Raw genomic sequence first — 21,873 nt, forward strand, 5'->3', positions numbered from 1 at the left:
TACAAACTCCTGGAAGTAAGATTTCTTAGAGCATAGATTCCTCTTTTTGCTCTGTTCTAACAATAAACAAGATGGACAAGGATAATCACTCACAGTTTATACCTGAATTTTCCTCCTCTTCTTCAGACAGCTTTGGACTAAGGGATGGTGATTCAGCAGATGAGGACTGATGCATTTAGTGACTGATAATTTAGTGAGAGTAGTAATCTGTTTTCAAAATCTTATTTTCAATGTGCTTCTAAAATATTTTAAGGTATCTTTTTTCTGCTTTTCCTTACATATGCTAAGAAACATTACACTACATGGATACCCAAATGTCTTACAACTTGGAGCAACCTTACTGCTGCCATCCACTTCATGCACAGTGCAACAATTGCAATTACTAGCAGATTATCCTAATTCTGATTTGTGTCCTGATTTAGTGTGTGTGGGGACTGAATCACCTAAAACTGGAGTTGCAAATTAGCTTGTGATTTTAACATAGGCAATCCAGAACTTTATTTTTTTTTGCCAAAATGCTTTTGGTTTCTTGTGACTTACTGTCCTTTGTTTATTTTGCTTATATATATATATATATATATATATATATATATATATATGAAAGTCACAAAAAATATTTAAACCTGTTTCAATATCTTGTTCTTTTTTTTGGTATATGTCGGATGACAGTTGTGTTTATATTTGGCTATGGATATCTAAAGTTTTTATATACTCCATGTTCATATTCATAACTCGAAAGCATCTCTAACATCTTCTCAGCTGTTGTTCAGGAGTTTATTTTTCTCCCTGGACTGCCTCACTGAGACAGATCTGTCCTAGCTGTCATCCTGATATACAGCAAATGTGTGTGTCTTGGAGCAGTTTTACTGATATTCTTAGTCTTCTGGTGATCAGATGTGCCAGCAAAGTGACATGTTTGTTCTGGACAGAGTTAGGAGCATAATTCACTGCTTTAGTGCAGTCTTGAATGACTTATCATCAGAGGTGGTGGTGCTGGTCTGAAATGCTGCTGGTTCTGCTGATCTGGACAAAAGAAAGATGTTGCCTTGACAGCTGTGACTATTTCTGAAACATTATTGGTGAGCCGAGCAGGGCAGCCACAAGCTGACTGTGTTGAGCTGGGCTTGTTTAGGCACACTTTTTTTTTTGGAGTTCAGAAGACAGGCCAGAAACATGACCTGCAACAGGAAAGGAGGGAATTGTTTCTTGAACGTTGATCCATAGAGCTTTGTTTGGTTTTATTAAAAAAAAAAAAGGTATGGCTGATTTTCACTACAGATATTTTTACTGGTTGTGGTTTCCCCATCCTTTAACTAAAATGGGAGCATAAAATAAATTAAATTTTGCAACTACTTTTTCTTAACCCCTGCTGAACTCGCCCTGTAGATGTCAGTTATACTTGTTAAAGCTAGATCAAGGACTCTCCATACCTTTTTACCTTGGAATAATAGAATTTGTCTTTGCTCCTTTCAAGATGTTCACAAGGTAAATGGAAAAATTCAGATGGAAAAACCTTTTGCTTCAAAACAGTCTAGACCCAGTAAAATTGCATTTTTGTTCTTTGACACTGATCTGCTCAATAACTATCTGTGCAATCCTGGGATACTGCAAGGAAAAGTGCCACCTGGATGTGGCACTGAACTATGGCAACTGTGCTGTGCGGCCCTTTCCTTGAGAAGCCCTCTTCAGCCTGTTGACCAATGCCACTGCTTACTTTCCTGGGCTAGAGGCTACCGCTGGCTTGGTGGGCAGCAGGGACCAAAGTCCCTCACCCTTTTCCCCATCCCCTGCCTCCCTGAGCCATTGCTGCTTACACTATCTGGATGAGACAGTCCTGGATCCACACCCTCTTATTCTTCACCTCCAGGAAATCCTTTCTTAGGTGTTGCTGATGCAGCTTGCTCTGCCCACGGTGCCAACTGAGGTATTCTGAGTACCACTCAGAAGAGTGATCTCTCTACCCGTTAAACTCTTACTGGAGTGATCTCTCCTGCTGACTTCTCCCTTGTTGCTCCCTATTGCATATCAGGACGAAGGTCAAGCTTCTCACCTCACCTTCTCCTGTGAGGTGGTCTGGAGTTCAACTGGGTCTGGCAGGAATTCCTGCAGAATTCCCCTGCAGGACCCTGGGTGGCAATGGTACACATGAGACTTGGTGTACTTTGTGGAAGCTCATGGAAATTCAGGATCTTGGCTGCACATCAGGACGCTTGTTCCATACAAAAGCAGTTTTCATATTTACAGTGGATAATTGTATACAGTGCAAACAAGATCCTCTTCAGTATGAAAGCCGTGGTTAGCAAAGCTGAGTGTGGACTCAGACGTTAGTTTCTAAAGAATTCAGAATATAAGAAGATGAGCACTTCTGAGAAAAAAAAAGACACCATTACTCCTTTTTACTGCAAGAACCTGTTAGACATTAAGTACATTAACCAAGCGGAGATTTGAATTGGCCTGTCATCTTGCCTTGAAAAACATTTCTTAGTCTGCATGCTGAAAAATGCCATTCTTCCTACATAAGGATATGTCTCATCGTTCAGATATTTGAAATGCTATTAGCATTGCTGTTTTTAAGTAATATTTGCCTACTGTCTACAGTATCTCACTCCTGACTTTTGAGAGACAGTGTAGTTATTCTACAGTAAATAAGTTAGAGCATTTAAATGTTGAAAACAAATCTGTAAATTAATCTGTATTTCATTGAACACGCAATATAAGCACTAGATTTACCATCAAAACCAGAATATTTTCTTTTCCTTTCAGATATTTGGGGCTCCATCGTTTGATGATAAAATCTTAGAAGTTGTTGCGGTATTTGGCAGCATGCAGATGGCAGTTTCAAGAGTCATCAAACTGCAGCACCACAGGATAGCTCAGGTTTGTTTCTTACTTCAAAGCACGCAACATGGTTGGCAGCAGTTTGGGATGCTGGCAAGTAGCCGTACTCTTGATGACCGCCACCCTATACATTAATAAAGCACTGACGTTGTTTTAATTTTAACGGGTAACAAATTGTCTTCAATGATGAATGAAGTATAAAAATGCTTCATCTTTGCGATCGTCCTGGAGGGAAGCCACAGCTCCTAGTGATCAACATATTTCAGAGAGCCCATCAGTTTCATTAGTATTTATTGCTCTGTAAAATAACGTGTTTGTTCTTTTCCAGTGTCGATCAGTAAAGATCACCATACTTGGTGATGAAGGGGTTCCAGTGCAAGTTGATGGAGAGGCATGGATCCAGCCCCCGGGAGTTATTAAGATTATACATAAGAACAGAGCTCAGATGCTAACACGAGACAGAGTATGTTCCAGAAAGTGTGTTATGAGATACCGTTACTAACATCGGTTTCTATAATAATTTGATTCCATTTTAACCTGAACAAAACAGTGCTTACAAAAATGTTTTATAACTATTTATGTAACTTATGTAATTGCTTACAGTTATATGATTTCTATAATAAGCTGGGTGGAGAATTGTTCTTCTGTGTAAGTGACACAACTCTTTGTTAGCTTTTATCAGTTTCATTACTGCTATTCCTGCATTCTTGTTAATATATAGTAAGAAGAAGAATGGTCAAAATTTAAAATATTTTTTCCTTCCTTCCTTCCTCCCTCCCTCGCTCCCTCCCTTCCTCTCTCTCTCCCTTCTCTCCCTTTCTTTCCTCCCTCCTTCCCTCCTCGCTTCCTTCCTTTCCTTGTTTTTCCTTCTTCCTTTCCTTTTTCCTTTCCTTCTTCCTTTCCTTCTTCCTTTTCCTTCTCCTTCTCCTTCTTCTCCAGGTGTATTATACACAATGACATACTGGAAGTTTTAGTACAATTGCATAAATAGCAAAGTTCTATAATGTCCAATTTTCAGAATAACTTTCTGCAGATTTCTCTCCTCTCTGTCCTACTAATCCTACCTCTCTCCCATGACCCACTCTCAGACACAAGCAGAATCTAGGCAGAAAGCCTCTGGAGAGGTCAGGCTTGTCTGGGGTGACTGTGTGAAAGGCGTAATTGCCACCTAGTTCTGTGTCCACTAACTGCATATTGAATTTAGGGTGGAGTTAATGACATTTGAACTCTATTTTAGTAAATGTGTTACTTTTCCCCACTATTTTTTAGGTTTGAATCCTGTAGTTTCTGATTTCGATCTTACTATCGGCACAAAATGTGCTTGTATTATCACTGTCTTTATGTTGTTATTATTTTGGAACACACTTATTGAGGATAACGAGAAGGAGACAGAGAGAGCTTGTAGATGTGACTTGTTCTCTGTACTAAGTTTAAAAATATTAAATGTCATGTTATAATTTATACAGCCTGTATTATTTATATAAAATTAAAATTAAATTTAAAAGTTGTTTGTTAAAGTAATTTTAACTAAAATTTATATAAATTAAAAGTTATATAAAATATACAAGTAAAGTTTAAAATAACTAAGAATTCTCCAAGTGCTGTGAACTGAATGTATAATTCATTTTAATTAGGCCTTTGAAAACACCCTGAAGTCTTGGGAAGACAAACAGAAGTATGATTCCTGTAAACCTGTCATTCGATCTCCCTTGTACCCTCAGCAGGCTGTTGAGTTGGCTACAGAAGAAGAAGTTGCACAGATCCAGCTGTGCTCACAAGCTGCAGAAGAACTTATTACAAGGTACAGAAAAATTAATAAGTTTGGACTGGCAACCGAGACACCATGACTGAATTATTCATGCAAATGCATACATAGACTTAGAAGTGTATATTTTCCCTGTATTTTGATTAATGTTTAGTTGCCACTCTCTCAGTTATTTTATTTTTAAGGCTCAACTTGTTTATGCATGTTTTTCTTAGATACTTCTGTAATTTTATTTCTGTATGTTTCTGTATTTTTTTTTCTTGTGAAAATCAACTTTCTGGAGGAGCAGTGGAAACAGAGAACTGGAAAGCTTCTTGCAGAGAGGCTTTTGATTGAAACTTCTCCTTTTATACAAAAGCAAAAATATATTTATTGGAAAAAAAACCCGTAGAAGTCAACAGTGTGGATGTATCCATCTGATCTTAACTTCTCCTGACCTTATTTCTCCTTAAAGCCTTGTTACTCACATTTAAAAAAAAATGAGTGCTTTTCAATACACCTGAAAGTTTTCTTAAAATATTATACAAGTAAACTGTTAACACACCAGCATTCAAGGTGTCCAAATTGCCAGATAAAATCTTCCTATCTTTTTGCATTCATCCACTCATACATTGTCATTGCACTCTGTATTTCACTCCTAATGCTCAAAATCCTCATTTCGGTGCCCCTGGATACTTCAGTAATTCATATGGGTTGAGATGATAGTGAGCTGATGGTTTAAAACTGATCCCACAGCCTTGCTTACTTTTAAGAACTACTTTCTTCCTGAGATGCAAGTATTTTAATAAAGAAGACATTTCAATTTTCACATTTAAAAACTCAATTTTTTTTTTTTAAGAAAAGCATTTTTTTAAAAGTCAGAACATTTTACAAAGCTGCTATTGAGTTCATCATGATAACAAACTATCTTAATGATCAAAATAAATTCTTGGAGCATGTGTTGAGTTACATTGATAATATAATAAAGGAATTGAAGAACTATGTATTTTTTTTATATTGTACTGATGACTTAAGTAGACATAGAAGAATAATTTAAGTTATGAATTATGCAAAGTGAAGTTTAGCCAAGACAGCTTAAAAAATTACTGTTCTGGAGATAGTCCTGAGTTTATAATTACAGCTGGACCTCCCATAATCTCAAATGATTGCAGGCAATTTTAATGTCATATCTGAACGATATGCCCTGTGAAATAGGTGTAATGGTTTTTAAGGTAACTTCAAGTAAGATATCTTAATGTGCTAGGGTTTTCCATCCATATCACAGTTTATTTGAATTAATAGCCCCTATGGGGTTTTTTTGTACAATTTTTGCATAGCATTTATGTTCTAAGACAAGTAAATGTGTCTCAGTATTTCAAAGCAGAATAAATCATCTGTGTTACGGATATCATTTATATGAGGTGCTGTATTGCCTGAAGAGATACTTGTATTTCAACTTTTGTTATAAAGGACTATATTTTTTAAGTGCTTTGTGAAACATATCTTTGTGTATTTTCTCATCTGATAATGTTGTATACTCTTAATAATTATTCTTTAAAGAAGGTAAGAAATATTTTTCTCTTTTTTTATATTTTTGTAGAATCTGTGAAGCAGCAAAAATACATGGCCTCTTGGAGCAGGAGCTTGCTCATGCTGTTAATGCATGTTCACATGCATTAAATAAAGCCAACCCAAGATTTCCTGAGGTAAAGGAAGGACAGAGATTTACATATAAGTAAATAAGTTATAATATCTGTGTGCATAAGCTTGTGACACAGGAACGGTATTGTACTCCCTGTCCCGAAATTAAAACAAGTTGGATGATAATTCTTGAAGTTTTTGGTAAGCAAGACTTCTAAATCTATATACTGCTGCTCAGATTTAAATGAAATTGCTTAACAGATGAATGGATGCTGTATCATCTCCCCTCTTTTGCCATTTTTTCTAAGGTGAAATTAAAGGGAAGGTTACTTCTGATCCTGAAGGTGCTGCCCTGTGTAGCAGCAGGGAGTCTCAGCCCTTCATGTGCGTAGGGAAACACCCCATAGCTGATGAATTTGTACAGATCACGCTCAATGATTCTGAAGTTTATTAATAATATCAGGAATGGTATTTAGGAGAACTACCTTTTTATGAAAGAGTATTAAAGAGGAGAGTCCCCTCCTGATGTTAAATCGATACAATATCTGAGAAGGCAGAAAATGCCATTTGTGCATTCATCAGTGTCCTCCCCAGCTGATATTCTCTTTTGTGAACGCTGGATGTTGTAAAAGGACATTAATGACACTTAAAATGCGGATCTTCTGGGTGTTCTTGCAGGGGGGAGTGAGCAGTCAAAAGGGAGATAGGGAGTTTGGATTAGGGGCACGGTAAGAGTATGTCTGTTGTCTTTTGGAAGCAGGTAAGAATTTGCTCCATCTGCAACAAAGGTCCACAGCCAGAGGTGCACATCCTGCAGAGATGCAGCAGTGCTTTCATTAAATCAAGTGAGGTGATGCACTAAAGTAGCTCTGAGAGTGAATAAACCAGATACCGGTCAGCAAACAGCAAAAACAATAGGCAAAGTAAGCTCACATCTGCTTGCAGACAGCTGTATAGGCACGTCCCCAGACATAGAGTGGAGGCATGACAAAGGCTGAACAAATGCTGTTACCACATACAGGTCAGTTCTTGTGGATGCATTCATAGACATTTTCATGCTTAATTGCTACCCAAATGCTATGCAGAGAATGCAAAGGGGGTGAGGGGAAATAAGTTTCCTGATTTCTGTCTTCACACTAGACAATGTGGATGTTCCCAAGGACTGGACCCAAAAAAGATTAATTAGGTAGAGGTTGTCTATATCTAATCTAAATCTATGTATGGTAAATATATTAGTTAACCTTTGCTTCTTAAAATATGGCTAGCAACTTACAGTGAACAATTTGGATTGACAGTCATTGTTAAATGAGGCCCACAACTTTTCTGCTGGCCTTTGTCATCCATAAAAATGGTGGATTCATCTCACAGGTGGTGGTCACTTGACCATCTTCAGGATTGTATAAAGTCATCTTAAAATAAATTTGGGGGAAAGACAGTAAATAGACATTTTTGTTTTATATTCTCAGTGCTGAAGAAATTGTCAGTGTAGAGTTAAATTGATGTATTTGTCGTAGGAGAAAACTTAAAATCTGTGCTGTAAACCCAAAGTACTTAATCAGATTTGCATCACTTCAAATAATTTTTATGGTTCTTATTTTGCAGAGCCTTACCAGAAACACTGCTATGGAGATAGCTGTCAATGTGAAGGCCCTACATAATGAAACTGAATCTCTGCTAGTAGGAAGAGTTCCTTTGGTACGGTCACAAAATACATGGTTTTATTCCCTCATTCAGATTATCTATGATTTGTTCTTTGCTGATTTTTAAAATCTGCACTGGATTTATGACGAGCTACAAGAAGCTCTGTAAGGCCAACTGGAGGATATTACAGTGCGTTTGTGGTTTGGATTGGAATGAGTTATGAATTCTTGTCCTGTCTTGGCATCCATCTTACCTCACTTCAGATACCTAAAAGGTCATTGCCTGAGCTCTTCTTTTTAATAGCTAGTAGAGAAATAAGTATCCCTACTGAGGATGATTCACACTCAACTGTCTTGGAGGCGTATCTTAGAAAAAGATAAATCATCTTCTGGAGGTTTAGTATTTAAGAGAACTTCTGGAGTTATGTGACCATCTTCAGAGTTTAAAGAGAATCTGGGGTGAGAGCTGTTTAGACTCATACATTCAACTTCTACAGATCTAATTTGGACAAGTAAATCTCACCCTTGTTCTAATACCTTTCAGGAATTATTTTATAACTTTTAACTGGTAAGTGTGCAGCAGACGTGTGATGGTACTTGAAGACTCTGCATCTTCTTCTTTGGCTAGTGTTTCTGTGCCTAAGACAGTGAAGGGTGCTCAAGAATTGTTGTACCTGGATATATAGTTAGAAAATGTCTATATATGATGTTGTGAAGAGAAGAAACATGTCAGGTTTTCTATACTGGTCCAGTTTTACGGTAAGAAGATACTCAGTAGGAAGAGTTACATTTTCTTTGGATTCAAAAGCAGAGTTATTGCTAACTTACTGTTTATTTCACTGTTATAATTAAAAATTGATATCAATAGAAATGTTTTCTTTTAGCTGAGTTAGGGTATGAAACTTACTGGTACAGGTTCAGATGCCTTTTTACACAAGTGATAAATGGTACGAGTCTGTTCTACAGTAACCAAAAGTTAATATGGTCCAAAGGTCTAAGTTCTAGAAATAATCAAAGATTAGGCTCATATGATCTATTTTATGAGGTTTTTGGAAGGGAAAGTTATTCATTAGATATTTTTGTTCCAGAAAAGGGAAAAATATCTGCTGATTTTTTCAAATTGCTATTACTAATCCCCCATATTTCAGATTGAATGGGGAATCAAAATAGAGAAAATTCTTTAAATTTTGAATTAGTTTAGGAAGAGGAATTAGAGGAAAAGGTTTCAGTTGGCGATGCAATAGTAGAACTAGCGTAACTTATCAAGACAATCTGGAAATAATGTTATTATGGAAACCTTCCCATTGAAACATTACCTTTTCTACAACCAGTTGTGATCTCCTTGTGTTGTTGAACTGGTCCCTTGGTCAGGCTCCAAAGCTTAATTTGATTCATTTGTCCATTTCTGACTTTTACATGTTGGACTTCTGTCTCTTATTCTGGTCTGTGCAAATGTCTTCATGAGTCTACGTGAAACCCATTTTTTAATAAAAAGGTTGTTTGGGAGATACTGAGATAACAATCTAGAAATGTCCACTACACTGATTTGACATCGTGCTTGTTTAAACAGTATCTCACAGTCACAATAACAAGGCCCCCTGGTTAACCTTATTGCCATATATTTTATAAATACAGAAGCTACATGTATGTTGGCTCCTTGCTCTATTAAAATAGAGACAGATGAAATGTAATGTGTTGCTTGATGCATCAGCCACTGCCATCATACATAGTCCTCCAAATTACCTTTCTTCTCTGACAAAGATGAACCTTCTTTCTTTAATATCTTCCTCCTTTTTTTTTTTTACCCTTCTTCAATTCTTCCTCATTTGTCTCACTTGTGGTCAAAGCTTCTGATAGCAGTAAATTGATGCCTTCGTTGCATATAGAATCATAGAATCATAGAATGGTTAGGGTTGGAAGGGACCTTCAAAGGTCATCTAGTCCAACCCCCCTGCAAGGAGCAGGGACATCCCTGACTAGGTCAGGTTGCCCAGAGCCTCATCCAGACTGGCCTTGAACGCTTCCAGAGATGGGGCCTCCACCACCTTTCTACTTGGTAAGCTTTTTCTTTGGTTGCCATTTACTGACTCTTGAGTTTGTTATGGCTCCTGAAGGACACAAAAGAAATGTAAATACATATACAAGGAGACTGTGATTCCTGTCACCTCCTGTAAGACACGATTATAAAAGTTCATACAACAGTATTAGCTAGCTAACATCAAATAGTGAATTAGCTATGTATACCATTTTTAGTGAAATGATAAGGTGGGACAATGAAATGGATTTGTGGAATCTCCCAGATGGTTATGGCTGGAATACACTTTGGAAAAAAAATTTTAAATGTCATGTTTTGTCTAGATATTTCTTAAAAGTACTATTTCAGTTTTTGCTTTTTTAAAAGTATTTCCAGTCTGGAACAAAGCACAATTTTCCAATGTATTAAGGGAGAAGTATGACAGAATGTTTCATTTCAATTGAATTAAATGACCTCAGCTCATTAAAATCAAGTATTTTCATACTTAAAATTTAATTTGGGAAGGAATTGAAAAAAAAACCTTTAATTTTCAATGTTTCATTCATAGTGTTAATTTTCACTTTGGAAATTAGAAGATTTTTCTAGATAGTCTAGGAGGAGAACTTACCCTTAATTGCTGACTCCTCCTTTACCAGAATTGCACTACTGTTTGGGGTTTATTTCAGGAGCAATATTGCCAATGCAATATTGCATACATTTCCTCATCATCAGATGAGAGGGGTTTTTTTTGTCCCCATTTATCCCCCCAAAAAATACTTTCCTTTGAGAAAGGACAAGGCAAAGTGCTTGTGGAGAAAGAGAAAATTCTCTGTTTCATTCATTTATATAAAATAGATGACTTAAATATTTTTTTAAAAATGATGACACAAGAAAAGTTGTAACGTCTTCAAAGACAAATGGGTCTTCCACTGTGCTCCAAATTAATGAAACTGTTCAAATTGGAAAAAAAAGGGAAATCAAAAAGAAAGATCAGAGTCAGTCTATGGGCACTGAATTCTGTGAGCTTTAGAAGAGAAAATAAAACGATGCCAAGAGGGAGCTTACATTTCCAGTATTAGTATACTAAACAGCAATATCTTACTAAAGATGGTGTCCCCTTTGAAAGGTGGTAACATACACAAACTACTGAAGCAAAGTTTTTCTTAGGTAGGATGAATTAATGGGGGCTTGTAATTTATCACCAAACCCTAGCAACATCAAAATCTTTTTCCAGCACTAGAGATCAAAGATTCTCTTACAACTCCATTTTAAAAATGCATTCACTAGGATATAACTTAATTAGATCATTTCAAAAGGATATTCTGCACTGCTGTGGAATGACTTTTACTTCAAAGAGAGAAATAGATCTTCAGATTGCTTTATTAGTGATTCCAAGCGACTTGTTCCAGGATTCAACCTCGAAATGGTGCAACCCCATATAAGCCCAAAACAGTTTTGCCAGGGATCAGCTGCCTGCCTTACCTCTTCCTCACAGTTGTTACTCACACAACAGTTGCAGAAGAGTTTTCAGAATCCTAAGGAAAACTCGTACCTCCGTGGGGTTCTCAAAGTGTTGACAGAGCCAAATTCCTGTAGGTCAGCAAGTCCCAAGGTTTTTACACTGCTACTCCTTTCTTTTCCTCTTTGACCTTCACTGATGTCTTTGGCTTTTTGTTTCCCATCTGGGGCTGCAGTCATGTCCCTCTTCTATGCCTGGTCCCTGTTCTTCCCACACTCAGCCAGCAGCAGTATATCCATATCAGCAGTGCTCCATATCTCACCTGTTTAGAAGGGGTAGTGCAGGTATTGCATCACCACTGGAAGACCTTTGGGAATGGAGCATCTTTGGTAAGATCCATTTCTTCTTACTTGACCATGAGAGAGTAACCTATCATGTGAAGACATTTGCAAATAATAACTCAGCTTACTAACATCTGTTCAATTTTTTTACACCACTTTTCATACAAAGATTTTCCACGCTCTTGTTCTTTTGGTCAGGTTTTATCTCCCTTGTGCTCGTAGTTTCCATTTCTAGTGTGTTCTAGTATTGGTGTTATCAGATAACTTTTGGTCTATGAAGACTCAGCAGTGTGGTGAATTGTGACAGTGATTGACAGCTAGGTTCAGCTGGTCTGCACCAAAAGACTCAGCTGTCTCAGTCATCCCTCTGTGGTTGGGACCATACTAAATGTAGTGTCAAGGTGGTCTGACTCATCTCCGAAGCAAAATCTAATTTGGTAAGACTATCTAGAAATCAGTGTTATATGTTAACAAAACTAAAAATACTGTTTTTCTGGCCTGTTTATAAACAGCAGTTAGAAGCTCCCCATGAAGAGCTGTTGTCTGATGCTTTGCACAGCGTGGAAATAGAGTTGAGAAAGCTTGCTGAGATACCTTGGCTTTATTATGTTTTTCAACCAAATGATGATGAGGTGAGTTTGATTTGAATACTTCCTTTTTCTAATTGATCTTAATTTTCTTTCGATAGGGAAGAGTAAGTTAGAATCCCTCATGATCTGGAGAGGCAGTTTCAGTAGTGATGTTGGATCCTTTCTGTCTTCTGTGAACAAGCTTCTAAAGTTACGGCGTTTTTTGTATTTTGTTCCGTTCTGTGAATGTAAAGGTTTTGAATGGTCATTTAATAAATGAAACAAGCATAGAGTTAAATTCTTTAAGGAAGTAAAATTTGGTCTTAGTTTTTGAGATTACCTATGAATTGCTATCTCAAACATGTAATTTAAGTGTTATTTTCTGTTAACTGAAGGTAACCATGTCTCTTCTTTCATGCAGGATCCCCCTCTGGATTATGCTAAAAGAAACAACAGAAGTACTGTGTTTCGCATAGTGCCAAAGTTTAAAAAAGAAAAAGTTCAGAAGCATAAGACCAGCCCTCAGCCTGGTATGTGTTTTGAAATTACAAGAAAAATAGTAGCATTTGGGGAAAATGTGATTTTATGGGTTGTTTTTTTTTTTTGTAAGAGCTGACATGATGCACTCTACCTAAGAGTAAAGTCAACGTGAAAAGCAGCTGAGCTAAGTGGCATCTTCATTAGGATGAAGATTTCTTTCAGTGCATTTAGAAAGCATTCAGCAGGACCCCAAGACTTCCAAGTGAACCAAAGAACTACTGCAAAAATATTTAGTTTACCATGCAACAGGGCCTGTGTCTTTGCTGGCAGTTACATTTGATTAACTCATAGCAATACAAGTCGCAGGTAAACACATTGTTTCCCTGTGAAGCTTCAATTCAGGTGTTTCAGGTTAGTTTTAGAAGGCGCACCATAGCTTTTATCACACTGGTTTAATTAACCAGTTATTCTTAAATTTCAGATGGGTTTTTATGTTCGGCAAGTGAGACAAATCAAACAAAAAGCCATGGTAGTCAATACTGATTTTTTAATTAGAAGAAGTTGAACAAACTCCACTCTCCTCTCTTCCCAGTCTTATCCATGAACTTACTTCCTTAAGATTATGTCCAGGACTTAATCAGTGATCAGATGGTCCAAAAATTCTTTCTACATCTTTGTCTCTTTAATGGACAGTTGGTCATAATCTGCAAAATCTTTCAGTGGTTGATCAGACTTTAGATTTCAGATTAGACTTCAGATTTCACTTCACTGTAAAACTGATCAGCATTGAGTGAAGTTGCAAAATCGTAGCAATAAGTAGCATAACCTTTTTTTTTTTCAATGAATGTGGTCTTATTAGGACTAATGTGGGCAACTAACCTTAGAGAACAATGTTTTGCCAAAAGCTTACTAATGGCCTATGTAACACAGTAGCTTAAAGAATACTTGTTGCATTAATTAAGAATACTATAAAATGTTAATTAAAACTAGAATTGCTTGCTGCCATTGCTGTGTTTGAGGAATGGTTGATATTTTAATTTTACATGTTAATTAGTTTTTGAAGGCTTCTCCTCTCCCTGGATGACTACTAATAAATTAATGTTATGAAGCAGAGCAACATTAGACTTTGCGTCACTGATCCTAAGATGCTTTAACGTGAATTGGTTGGGACATGAGGTTTTAAAGGCTTTACTGAAGAAACTGGAGTAAAGCTGAAAGCATGGCTGCAAAGCAAAGAACCCCAACTTTGTTTAGATACTTTCTGATGTTAACTGCTAACCTGTAACCTGCATGTAAAAAGAAAATTGTCAGTTTCTGTGGAAATGACACCTCTAACCTTTCCCTTTGCTAGCACGGCAATTCTACTCTGTTTTCCACTCTCTTTGGCCTAACCTTTGCTTGTGATGCATTTGAGCATGTAGAAATTAAGGGGGTTTTGCTCTTAACTTTGGTAGTTCAAAAATGGGGCACAGATGAAGTTGCTGCTTGGCTGGATCTGCTCAGTTTGGGAGAGTACAAAGAAATCTTCATCAGCCATGACATCCGAGGCTCTGAGCTTTTACATCTGGAAAGGCGAGATCTTAAGGTATTTCCTTTGTGCTACTTTTCTGCTATTGACCATTTTCTTTGACAAAACAACAACCAACTTTTCTTCTTTCCCTGCACTTGTTATGTGCTTGTAGCTTGGCTTACACTGTGCGAATATGCAATAAACTAATATGTGCTGTCCTTTGGCCTGAATTTCTGAAGTGCTGACTTGTACTCACAACTGAGAATATCTATGTTATCTGAAATTTGCTTTTTTTTTGCAATTCATGTAGAATGATAGCATTATAGTTTATGTCAGAAGGCACAGAAAAAGCACGTTTGGTATCTTACTGACATCTCTGTAATATAATGTTATCTTCAAGAGTTCACTGTTTCCATCAAATAGGATCAGTATTGACCAGTTGAAGCTGGTGGTAATAATTTAGAATCTATCTACTGCAAGGTCAGCAGCTACGAGCAGCTGACCTCCTTCAGGTGATTTGTTGTCTATATATTGGATATAGTGGGTGTGAGAGAGCAGCTTAATAAATTGAGGCATTGGACTTACATGGCGTTGGTGTTTGTGTGTCAAAATAGACCTTGCAATAGATTTTCTCATCTCTGACAAAACTCTCCTTCATTTTAGCTGTACAGATTTTAAAAAGAGCACTTTATTTTGCCTCCAAAATTGTAAAACTTTCTTCCTCTGAGGTCAGATTGGTAAGTCTTGCAGGGATAAACGTTACCTATCAGACTGAGGCTGTTATTTGAGCTTGCTGGTCTTTTTCAAGGATGACTTAAGTGCATCCATTATATGTAATAGAGGCTATATCTTTGGGAATTCATTACATTACTTTTTCCGGGAACTCAGTAGTAATGAGTTCTTGATAATGTGTTTTGCAACTGCTTTTAGCACATAAGAGAGGAAATAGGATATTGTATAAATTGCAAACATTTACATTTAGAGTGCAAGTCATCACTCTAGCCACAGTGCAGTAGTCTCCAGATAGAGGCAGTGCTTTCATACAAATGTGCCATTTTTTTCTGAAATGAAATCCTGACATTATAAGGTAGTGCTTACAATGAGTGACTGTTGCAGTAGAATGCAGCTGTTGAAGACAGTTGTGTTTGAGATGACCTGTTTACCTGTTGAGTATTATTTTACCCTTTGGTATTAGATCACCTAAGCTACTTTCCATGGAAGTTAAATTATTTTCTTTCAGGATAGTTCCTGACATGGAAGGACAGATTCAGGAAAGTCTCTCCCTGCAAAAATTTAGAAATTGAAAACTGTGCAAGCAATCCACCACAATGTTCCAGTGATGGATGTTGCAAGTCTCTGTTCTGAATGGGCACTGAAAGAATTTAAAAATTAACTGGAAAACTCAGCATCACACGATGCATAGGATTGGTAAAACATTAAGAAATCTTAATTTAAAAAAAAAATCAAGATGTCAAATTTGTTGGAATAAATAATAGTGGGTAAGATCAGTGTTAAACTAGACATGCCTTCTGGCCTTGCCTCATTTGACTGCATGCCCAGAAGACTGGCACGTCAACCAAGTAAATATCTGCAGCAGGATAATCATCAACCTGTTAACCCTGTTGCGAACACTCATGCTGAGTCAGCATAAACAAAATGCCACCACAAAGGCCTATACCCTGAAACATCTAAAAGCTTGTCTTAGATAGAGCCTGTAGAGAGACAGACTATTAATATCCCCTCTGTCTAGTGCTGCCTGGAAGCACGTACGCAGGTTTTAAATTGCTCAGGATAGCTGGGCGAGGGGTTCCTCTACGCGAGGTGCCAAGGGTATGTCCTGTGCTAGCAGGAGTCTTGCGCTAGAATCGCCCCATCTGCTCTTTAGCAGAGCTGAGAGCTCCCAGAGCAGTGCTGTTCATAAGGCAGGCCAGGCTTTTGGCCAAGCATGGCTTGCGCTTTCTGTAGCAACGCTGAATTTAAATAGCGGAGTTTAACACTCGTCCTGTCCATTACATACGGGGCACGGTCGCTGCTGGGTAGCTCAGGGAGCATGCAGTTTTCTGACCAGCGACCTGAATTGATGTCAAGATGTGTATTGTGGTACCTAGGAAATGAGGAACATGTAACAAGCTGCCCCGTTAATCTTTCCTCCCTTTGGCTATTGAGGTGTGCCGATGAATCTTCATCTCTTGCGAGCTATCATCTGTCTCCTGCCTCTCCTCCAGTGCAAGGCTTGTGCTTCCTGCCAAGTTAAATGGGCTCGCCATTGATTCGCAAGCTCTTAATTCATGTGCAATAGATTTACTGCTATTACCTCTCATGTCTACAATGGGAAAAATCGTTGCCTGTTTTAATTGAATCCTCTGGGCCCACCTTTCTTTCTGTGGTCAAAAGTAGAGGTAAAAAGCAGTATGGAAAAGGATTTGATGAAACTCTCTTCCTTTGCACACATCACTGAAATAGATCTATACATTTACTGAAGAATTGGACACCTCTAATTATATTTCTGCGTAGTTTGTGGATCCCATTCTCAGTTAGCTGTGTGGCAACTGGCAAATGGAGAACACCAGATACCTCTCTCCATCCAGCCCCTGCAGTAATACCCTTTCCCCAGCCTCCTGTGCCTGATTTTATTTAGGGGAATCTTAGACTTTACACCTATGTGATTTTCTTTTGCTTAAGGAAAGGCTGGGCAGTGAATCGCGAACTATGCTGTAGAAACTGTAGAAAGAAAGCTTGTTGTGACTTTTTTTTTTTTAACCTTATTTCACAAGCAAACTCATTGAAAACTAGACTCTGATTTTTCTGAAATAAATGCTCGTATTCTTAGCATTGATAACCATGTTCCAGTGGGAACAACTTAGCAATAATCAGAACTAGTACACATTTGGTAGGATGAGGATGACATCTCCTTAGAGCTCCATAGCAATGTTGGTTTCCTTGGAGAAAGGGTTTCCATGCTTCATGTCAGCTTGATGAGCAGTGCCAGTCAAGCTGAGGTCTGTGCTGAGAACTGTGGCATTTCATCTCTGTGTTTCACAGTAGTGTGTTTTGAAAAAGTTCTTGCATGGAAAATGTTTTACAAGATTTGTTAGACTTGGGCATGCTAGATGGCTTTTGACACTGGGAATGTAAGTAGGGTAGGTTTCTCATCTGGAAGGTGTTAATATTAAGGAGTGTTTATATAAATTGATCGTAGCATTATACTGGTGGTACATTTGGCCAAAATCTGGGGGGCAAACCTGGAATAGATGGGTTCTTGGCTAAGCAGACAGGGAATCACCATAATATAATGCAGACAAAGAACTCCTGAAAGCTATTCAAGAATTTTCATTAGCTTTTTTTTCCCCAACCTTCTTATTTTTCTTTTTGAGAATTTTTTGAGCCTTGCCTGCTGAAGGGCCAGAGATGGCAAAGTGGTTAGGGAGAGCAGAAGGAGAGGTGATCCTGTAGTTCTAAGGCCATAGCTGGGGAAAAAGATGGGCTATTTTCTTCCTCAAACTCTGGCTAGAGTCTTGTCAAGAATATCTTTTAGTGAAATTGACTTTTTGTTAATCAGATATCAATTAAATAGGGACAGATTATGTAAATGGTAAAACCCAGGCATGCACAAAAATGCAGAGATCTTACGGGATCTTGCTTTTTCTGAATGATGCATGTTATGCTGCTGTAGCAGATACTTTTAGTCTGAGATGACAGAATTTCTGCAAGCTTTCCTGCATTTTAGTAAACTGAAAATACTAAATAGCATCTGGTGTCAGGAATGCATAAATCCTGATTTCCTCCAAACAAAGCTATTACACAGCATGAAAATTCCAAAGTTATTTTGTCAATTGTTGGGTTTTTTTTTTTTCCTGGAAGAGTGGCAGAATTTATCAAAAGGGTCCCCAAAATTGCGGTAAGGCTCTTGAGGCTTGCTGTTCTGATCTACATTACAGCAACTTCAACTTGAACGGAAATAGAACCAAAATCTCTTGCCCTGAAACATAGGCATTGTTGACAATACTTTGTAAAGGTTGGTGGAAAAAGTGGCTGAGTTTTCTGGGAATTTCATAATATGATTCTTTCCTCTCATCTTTGAAGTCTGGCAGCGTCTTGCTATGTTGCTTATCCAGCAATTTCTACTCATGAAAAATGTTTGTTCTGAAGAATCTGCAAGTTCTTAACCTTTAACACGTGTGGCTTCTCATGGTTTGGAAAGTAGCCTTATGGGTTTTTCCCTATGTAGAATTTCCTCCATACAACAGCTAGGCTATTTCAGTAGTTTCAATAGTTGTATTTTTGATTCATTGGAAAATTAAGCTTAGCATAAACATGAAAATATTATCTGAATCTAAAATGATAAATGTTACTGTCATGGTGCGATGAGTTTAACAGCTGCTACCTATGTCAGTTCTCTTAACTTGAAAATTAGTACTACATTTATTAATGTGTGGATAAAGTGTTCATAAATTGATGTGATGTGGAAAATCAGAAGTTTTTTTGTCAGATAGGTTTATGAACAGCACTTGATTTGGGGACTTTAACGAACATATCTTGAACTCTTTAATGCTGACAGCTTTATGCCAAAGTACTGTGAAGGATGGCCATGTATTATAGTATTGACAGTTTTCTACTGAAGAAACAACCACATTTTTTTTTGTCTCTATCATAATCAGAATTCAGTCTTGACTTTCTGAAAATTAATCCAGCTGTTTAATCTGTGCTGCGCTGCCTTTACAATAAAATAACTAATTCATGCCCTTCATACCACTGCTTTCTTGCTTTAGAGAAATGCAAAATGAATTGCATGCTAACACTTTTAAGTAATAGAAAGTGCAGATTTCCTGAGGTTTCTGTGACTGTAGAAAGTTAGACACAGACTTTGTGTCTAGAATATTATATTTGGGTTCATTTTTCACTCTGTATAAGAAGAATAATTTCAGGCTGCTTAATTACACTCCCTTCCTTTTAATGTCTTCATAATGGAAGATCTTCCTCTTAAAATTCTATTTCAGAATAATAGATAGTCAAACTTTACTAAGTTTTTTCCTTTAATCACAATCTGTTTCCATAAGGTTTATTCTACAAATAACTAATGTTTGAATCTGCCACTTGCTCGACATCACTAACACCAGGATTTTAAAGAGAAATTTGATTTGAAAAATCAAAGCTGGGTTTTACAGATAAGGGAAGCAGATTTCCACCAAACTGAGCTGAAAATTCATTAGTGCAGTGGGGGATCATTAGCACAGCTGGGCATCCCATTCTGCTCCTCTGACCATTGGACCAGTCAAAACTGAAAAGAAAAGATGCTGCTGAAGCTGTTATTAATGCTGGAAGAGATTTGCTACAAAAATGTCTTGTCTGTTGTCAGTCATATGGAGATGGGTCCCAGAAACCAGTATTAGAAACATTTCAGCTGATGTGATTGCTTTCATGGTGGCTACAAGGAGATTTTCGTTTGTGCTTTTTATATTTCCCTTTGGGATGTGACTGTCATGTTTCTGAGAATTTTTCTTCCAGCTCTCTATTTGAGAAGATCCATGTCAGAAGATGTAACCTTTTTAGAATGAAAGACGAACGCTTACTTTCCTATTGCTCTCTAAAGGGAAGTTGTCCTACATGCCTGTAGCTGTAATCATAGAACAATAGAATAGTTTGGATTGGAAGGGACCTTTAAAGGTCATCTACTCCAACCCCTCTGCAAGGAGCAGGGACATCTCCAACCAGACCAGGTTGCTCAGAGCCCCATCCAACCTGGCCTTGAATGTTTTCAGGGATGGGGCATCTACCACCTCTCTGGGCAACCTGTGCCAGTGTTCCACCACCCTCATTGTGAAATTTTTTTTCCTAATGTCTAATCTGAATCTACCTCCCTCTATTTTGAAACCATTACCCCTTGAAATATCCACTTTCCCTTGAGAAGCTGGGGATGTATGTGTTTGTTGATTAAAATAGGCATCATAGGGCCTCAAATTAAGTGACATTGCTGGACAGAAGCTCTAATCCATCACATCTTACCAAGCATTTGATTGCTGTATTAGAGAGGAGAGGGAGATTGTTCTTTTTTTGGACAGGAATTGTGAAAGATTTCTGTACTTAGGAGTCAAGTGAAAGATGTTTTTGACAGATATTGCAGTGCCTTGGGTTGTCATTATTGCAGGTAAGTAATTTTCTGTCTGCAAGACAGAGAGGGATTCACTGTATGGTCTAAGCAATTTTTTTGTTAGGCAACACTTGCTAATGCCGTAGAATCTTTTCCGGTTAATGCTGATTGCAGTGAGCACATTTCTAGACATCTGTTGCATGGCTAAATCATAATCAATGGCCTTTTTATTTCCTTTTTGTAAAAAAACTTTCTCCTTTTTCTTTTTCTCTTTTTTTCTTTTATTTTTAAATTTCTGTAGGACCTGGGGATAACGAAAGTGGGTCATATGAAGCGAATTCTCCAGGGAATTAAAGAGCTCGGCAAGAACACCCCTTTGTCTGAAGTGTAATTATGCTGGTGCTCTCCATGGAGAGAGAAGGGAAAGTTGCTGGAGAAGCAAAGCTGTTGCAGGCACTTAGCTGTCTTTGTAGTTTACTCTACAGAAGAATAAGCACCGGTGTGTTTGTACAGGCTAGTATTTCTGAATTCTTCTATGGTGAAGAGCTTGCTGCAAGAGTACAAAAGGATTTGTGCCAAAAAAAAAAAAAAAAGGAAAAGGTGATACGTTCTGCGAAGACGTTTTCTTGGTGCGCGACGTTGGCCAGTTTGGAGAAGCACATTTTGGTAAATTGTTTGATTTATGGTGAACTGCACTGACTGGAAAACATAATCAAGAAATGATTGCTTTGCTTACATGCAGCTCAGTATGCCTCTCTTTACGCTGCAGCAAGATACCACTGTACAGCATGAGGTTGTCCGGTTATCCTTCCGAGGCATAGCTTCATAAAATCTCCTGTGCAGGAGACCGAGAGGTTTTGGAGGTTTAACACGTGAGCCTAGCAGTGCCGCAAGGTACCCAGCACTCCCTGGCCACGCAGAAGAGGGGAGAGATACCTTGTGATACCCTGAATGCAAACTATAATGCATGGTGTGCCTGCCTGAATCGTCTGTTGTTCTGTTGCATGACACATCTGATACTTGGAACACTTGAACAACTTTTATATCAGTTTGAATGAGATTTAATTTATTACTACTTGAGTGTCTTTTTTTTTTTTTTCCCTTCAGTTTCAGGCACTTTTCTATTCTTCAGTGTTGTGTTATGCCTAAAATGTGTTCTACGGCAAAGGACGTGTGGGTGTGGAAACTTAGCATTTGTGCCATATTCAGCAGATTATATGCATTATATATGATTGAAACACTGTACAGTTAGATTTTTTTAAATATGCCATGTACAGAAGGTATATCAGGTAACTAACTTATGAGTATTTTTGAAAGACCGGTACCTCACAAAAATATCAATTGGCTTCCTGCATGGAAAATTATAAGGAATTTTCTCATGGTGCGTTTTAATGTAGTTATTCAGTTATCTTAAACATCTTGTAGCATATTTGAAGTTTTAGGCACTAACGGTTTTATTTATTCTATTGTTCAAAGAGCAGGTTGAAAGAGTGATGAAAATTTTTTACAGGAAAATTAGTTTTATTTATCATCCATAAAAAGAGTTTTA

General features: G+C 37.6%; 1 protein-coding gene across 2 annotated transcripts in view; it reads left to right on the forward strand.

The window, feature by feature from the left end:
• Window positions 1-21,044, forward strand: part of DGKH (diacylglycerol kinase eta) — a 157,898-nt gene extending 136,854 nt beyond the window's left edge. For both annotated transcript variants that reach the window (XM_086771808.1, XM_086771809.1), the window contains 9 exons: window positions 2,764-2,877; window positions 3,167-3,301; window positions 4,473-4,639; window positions 6,183-6,288; window positions 7,826-7,918; window positions 12,190-12,309; window positions 12,668-12,776; window positions 14,181-14,311; window positions 20,626-21,044. In XM_086771808.1, the coding sequence (XP_086627934.1) occupies window positions 2,764-2,877; window positions 3,167-3,301; window positions 4,473-4,639; window positions 6,183-6,288; window positions 7,826-7,918; window positions 12,190-12,309; window positions 12,668-12,776; window positions 14,181-14,311; window positions 20,626-20,715 (1,065 nt within the window). In that variant the 3' untranslated portion in view covers window positions 20,716-21,044. The remainder of the gene's footprint in view (window positions 1-2,763; window positions 2,878-3,166; window positions 3,302-4,472; window positions 4,640-6,182; window positions 6,289-7,825; window positions 7,919-12,189; window positions 12,310-12,667; window positions 12,777-14,180; window positions 14,312-20,625) is intronic.
• Window positions 21,045-21,873: the final 829 nt, after the last annotated feature.

The sequence above is a fragment of the Chlamydotis macqueenii genome, chromosome 1 (genome assembly GCF_036417535.1).
Source record: "Chlamydotis macqueenii isolate bChlMac1 chromosome 1, bChlMac1.mat, whole genome shotgun sequence".
In the NCBI taxonomy this organism is placed as follows: domain Eukaryota; kingdom Metazoa; phylum Chordata; class Aves; order Otidiformes; family Otididae; genus Chlamydotis; species Chlamydotis macqueenii.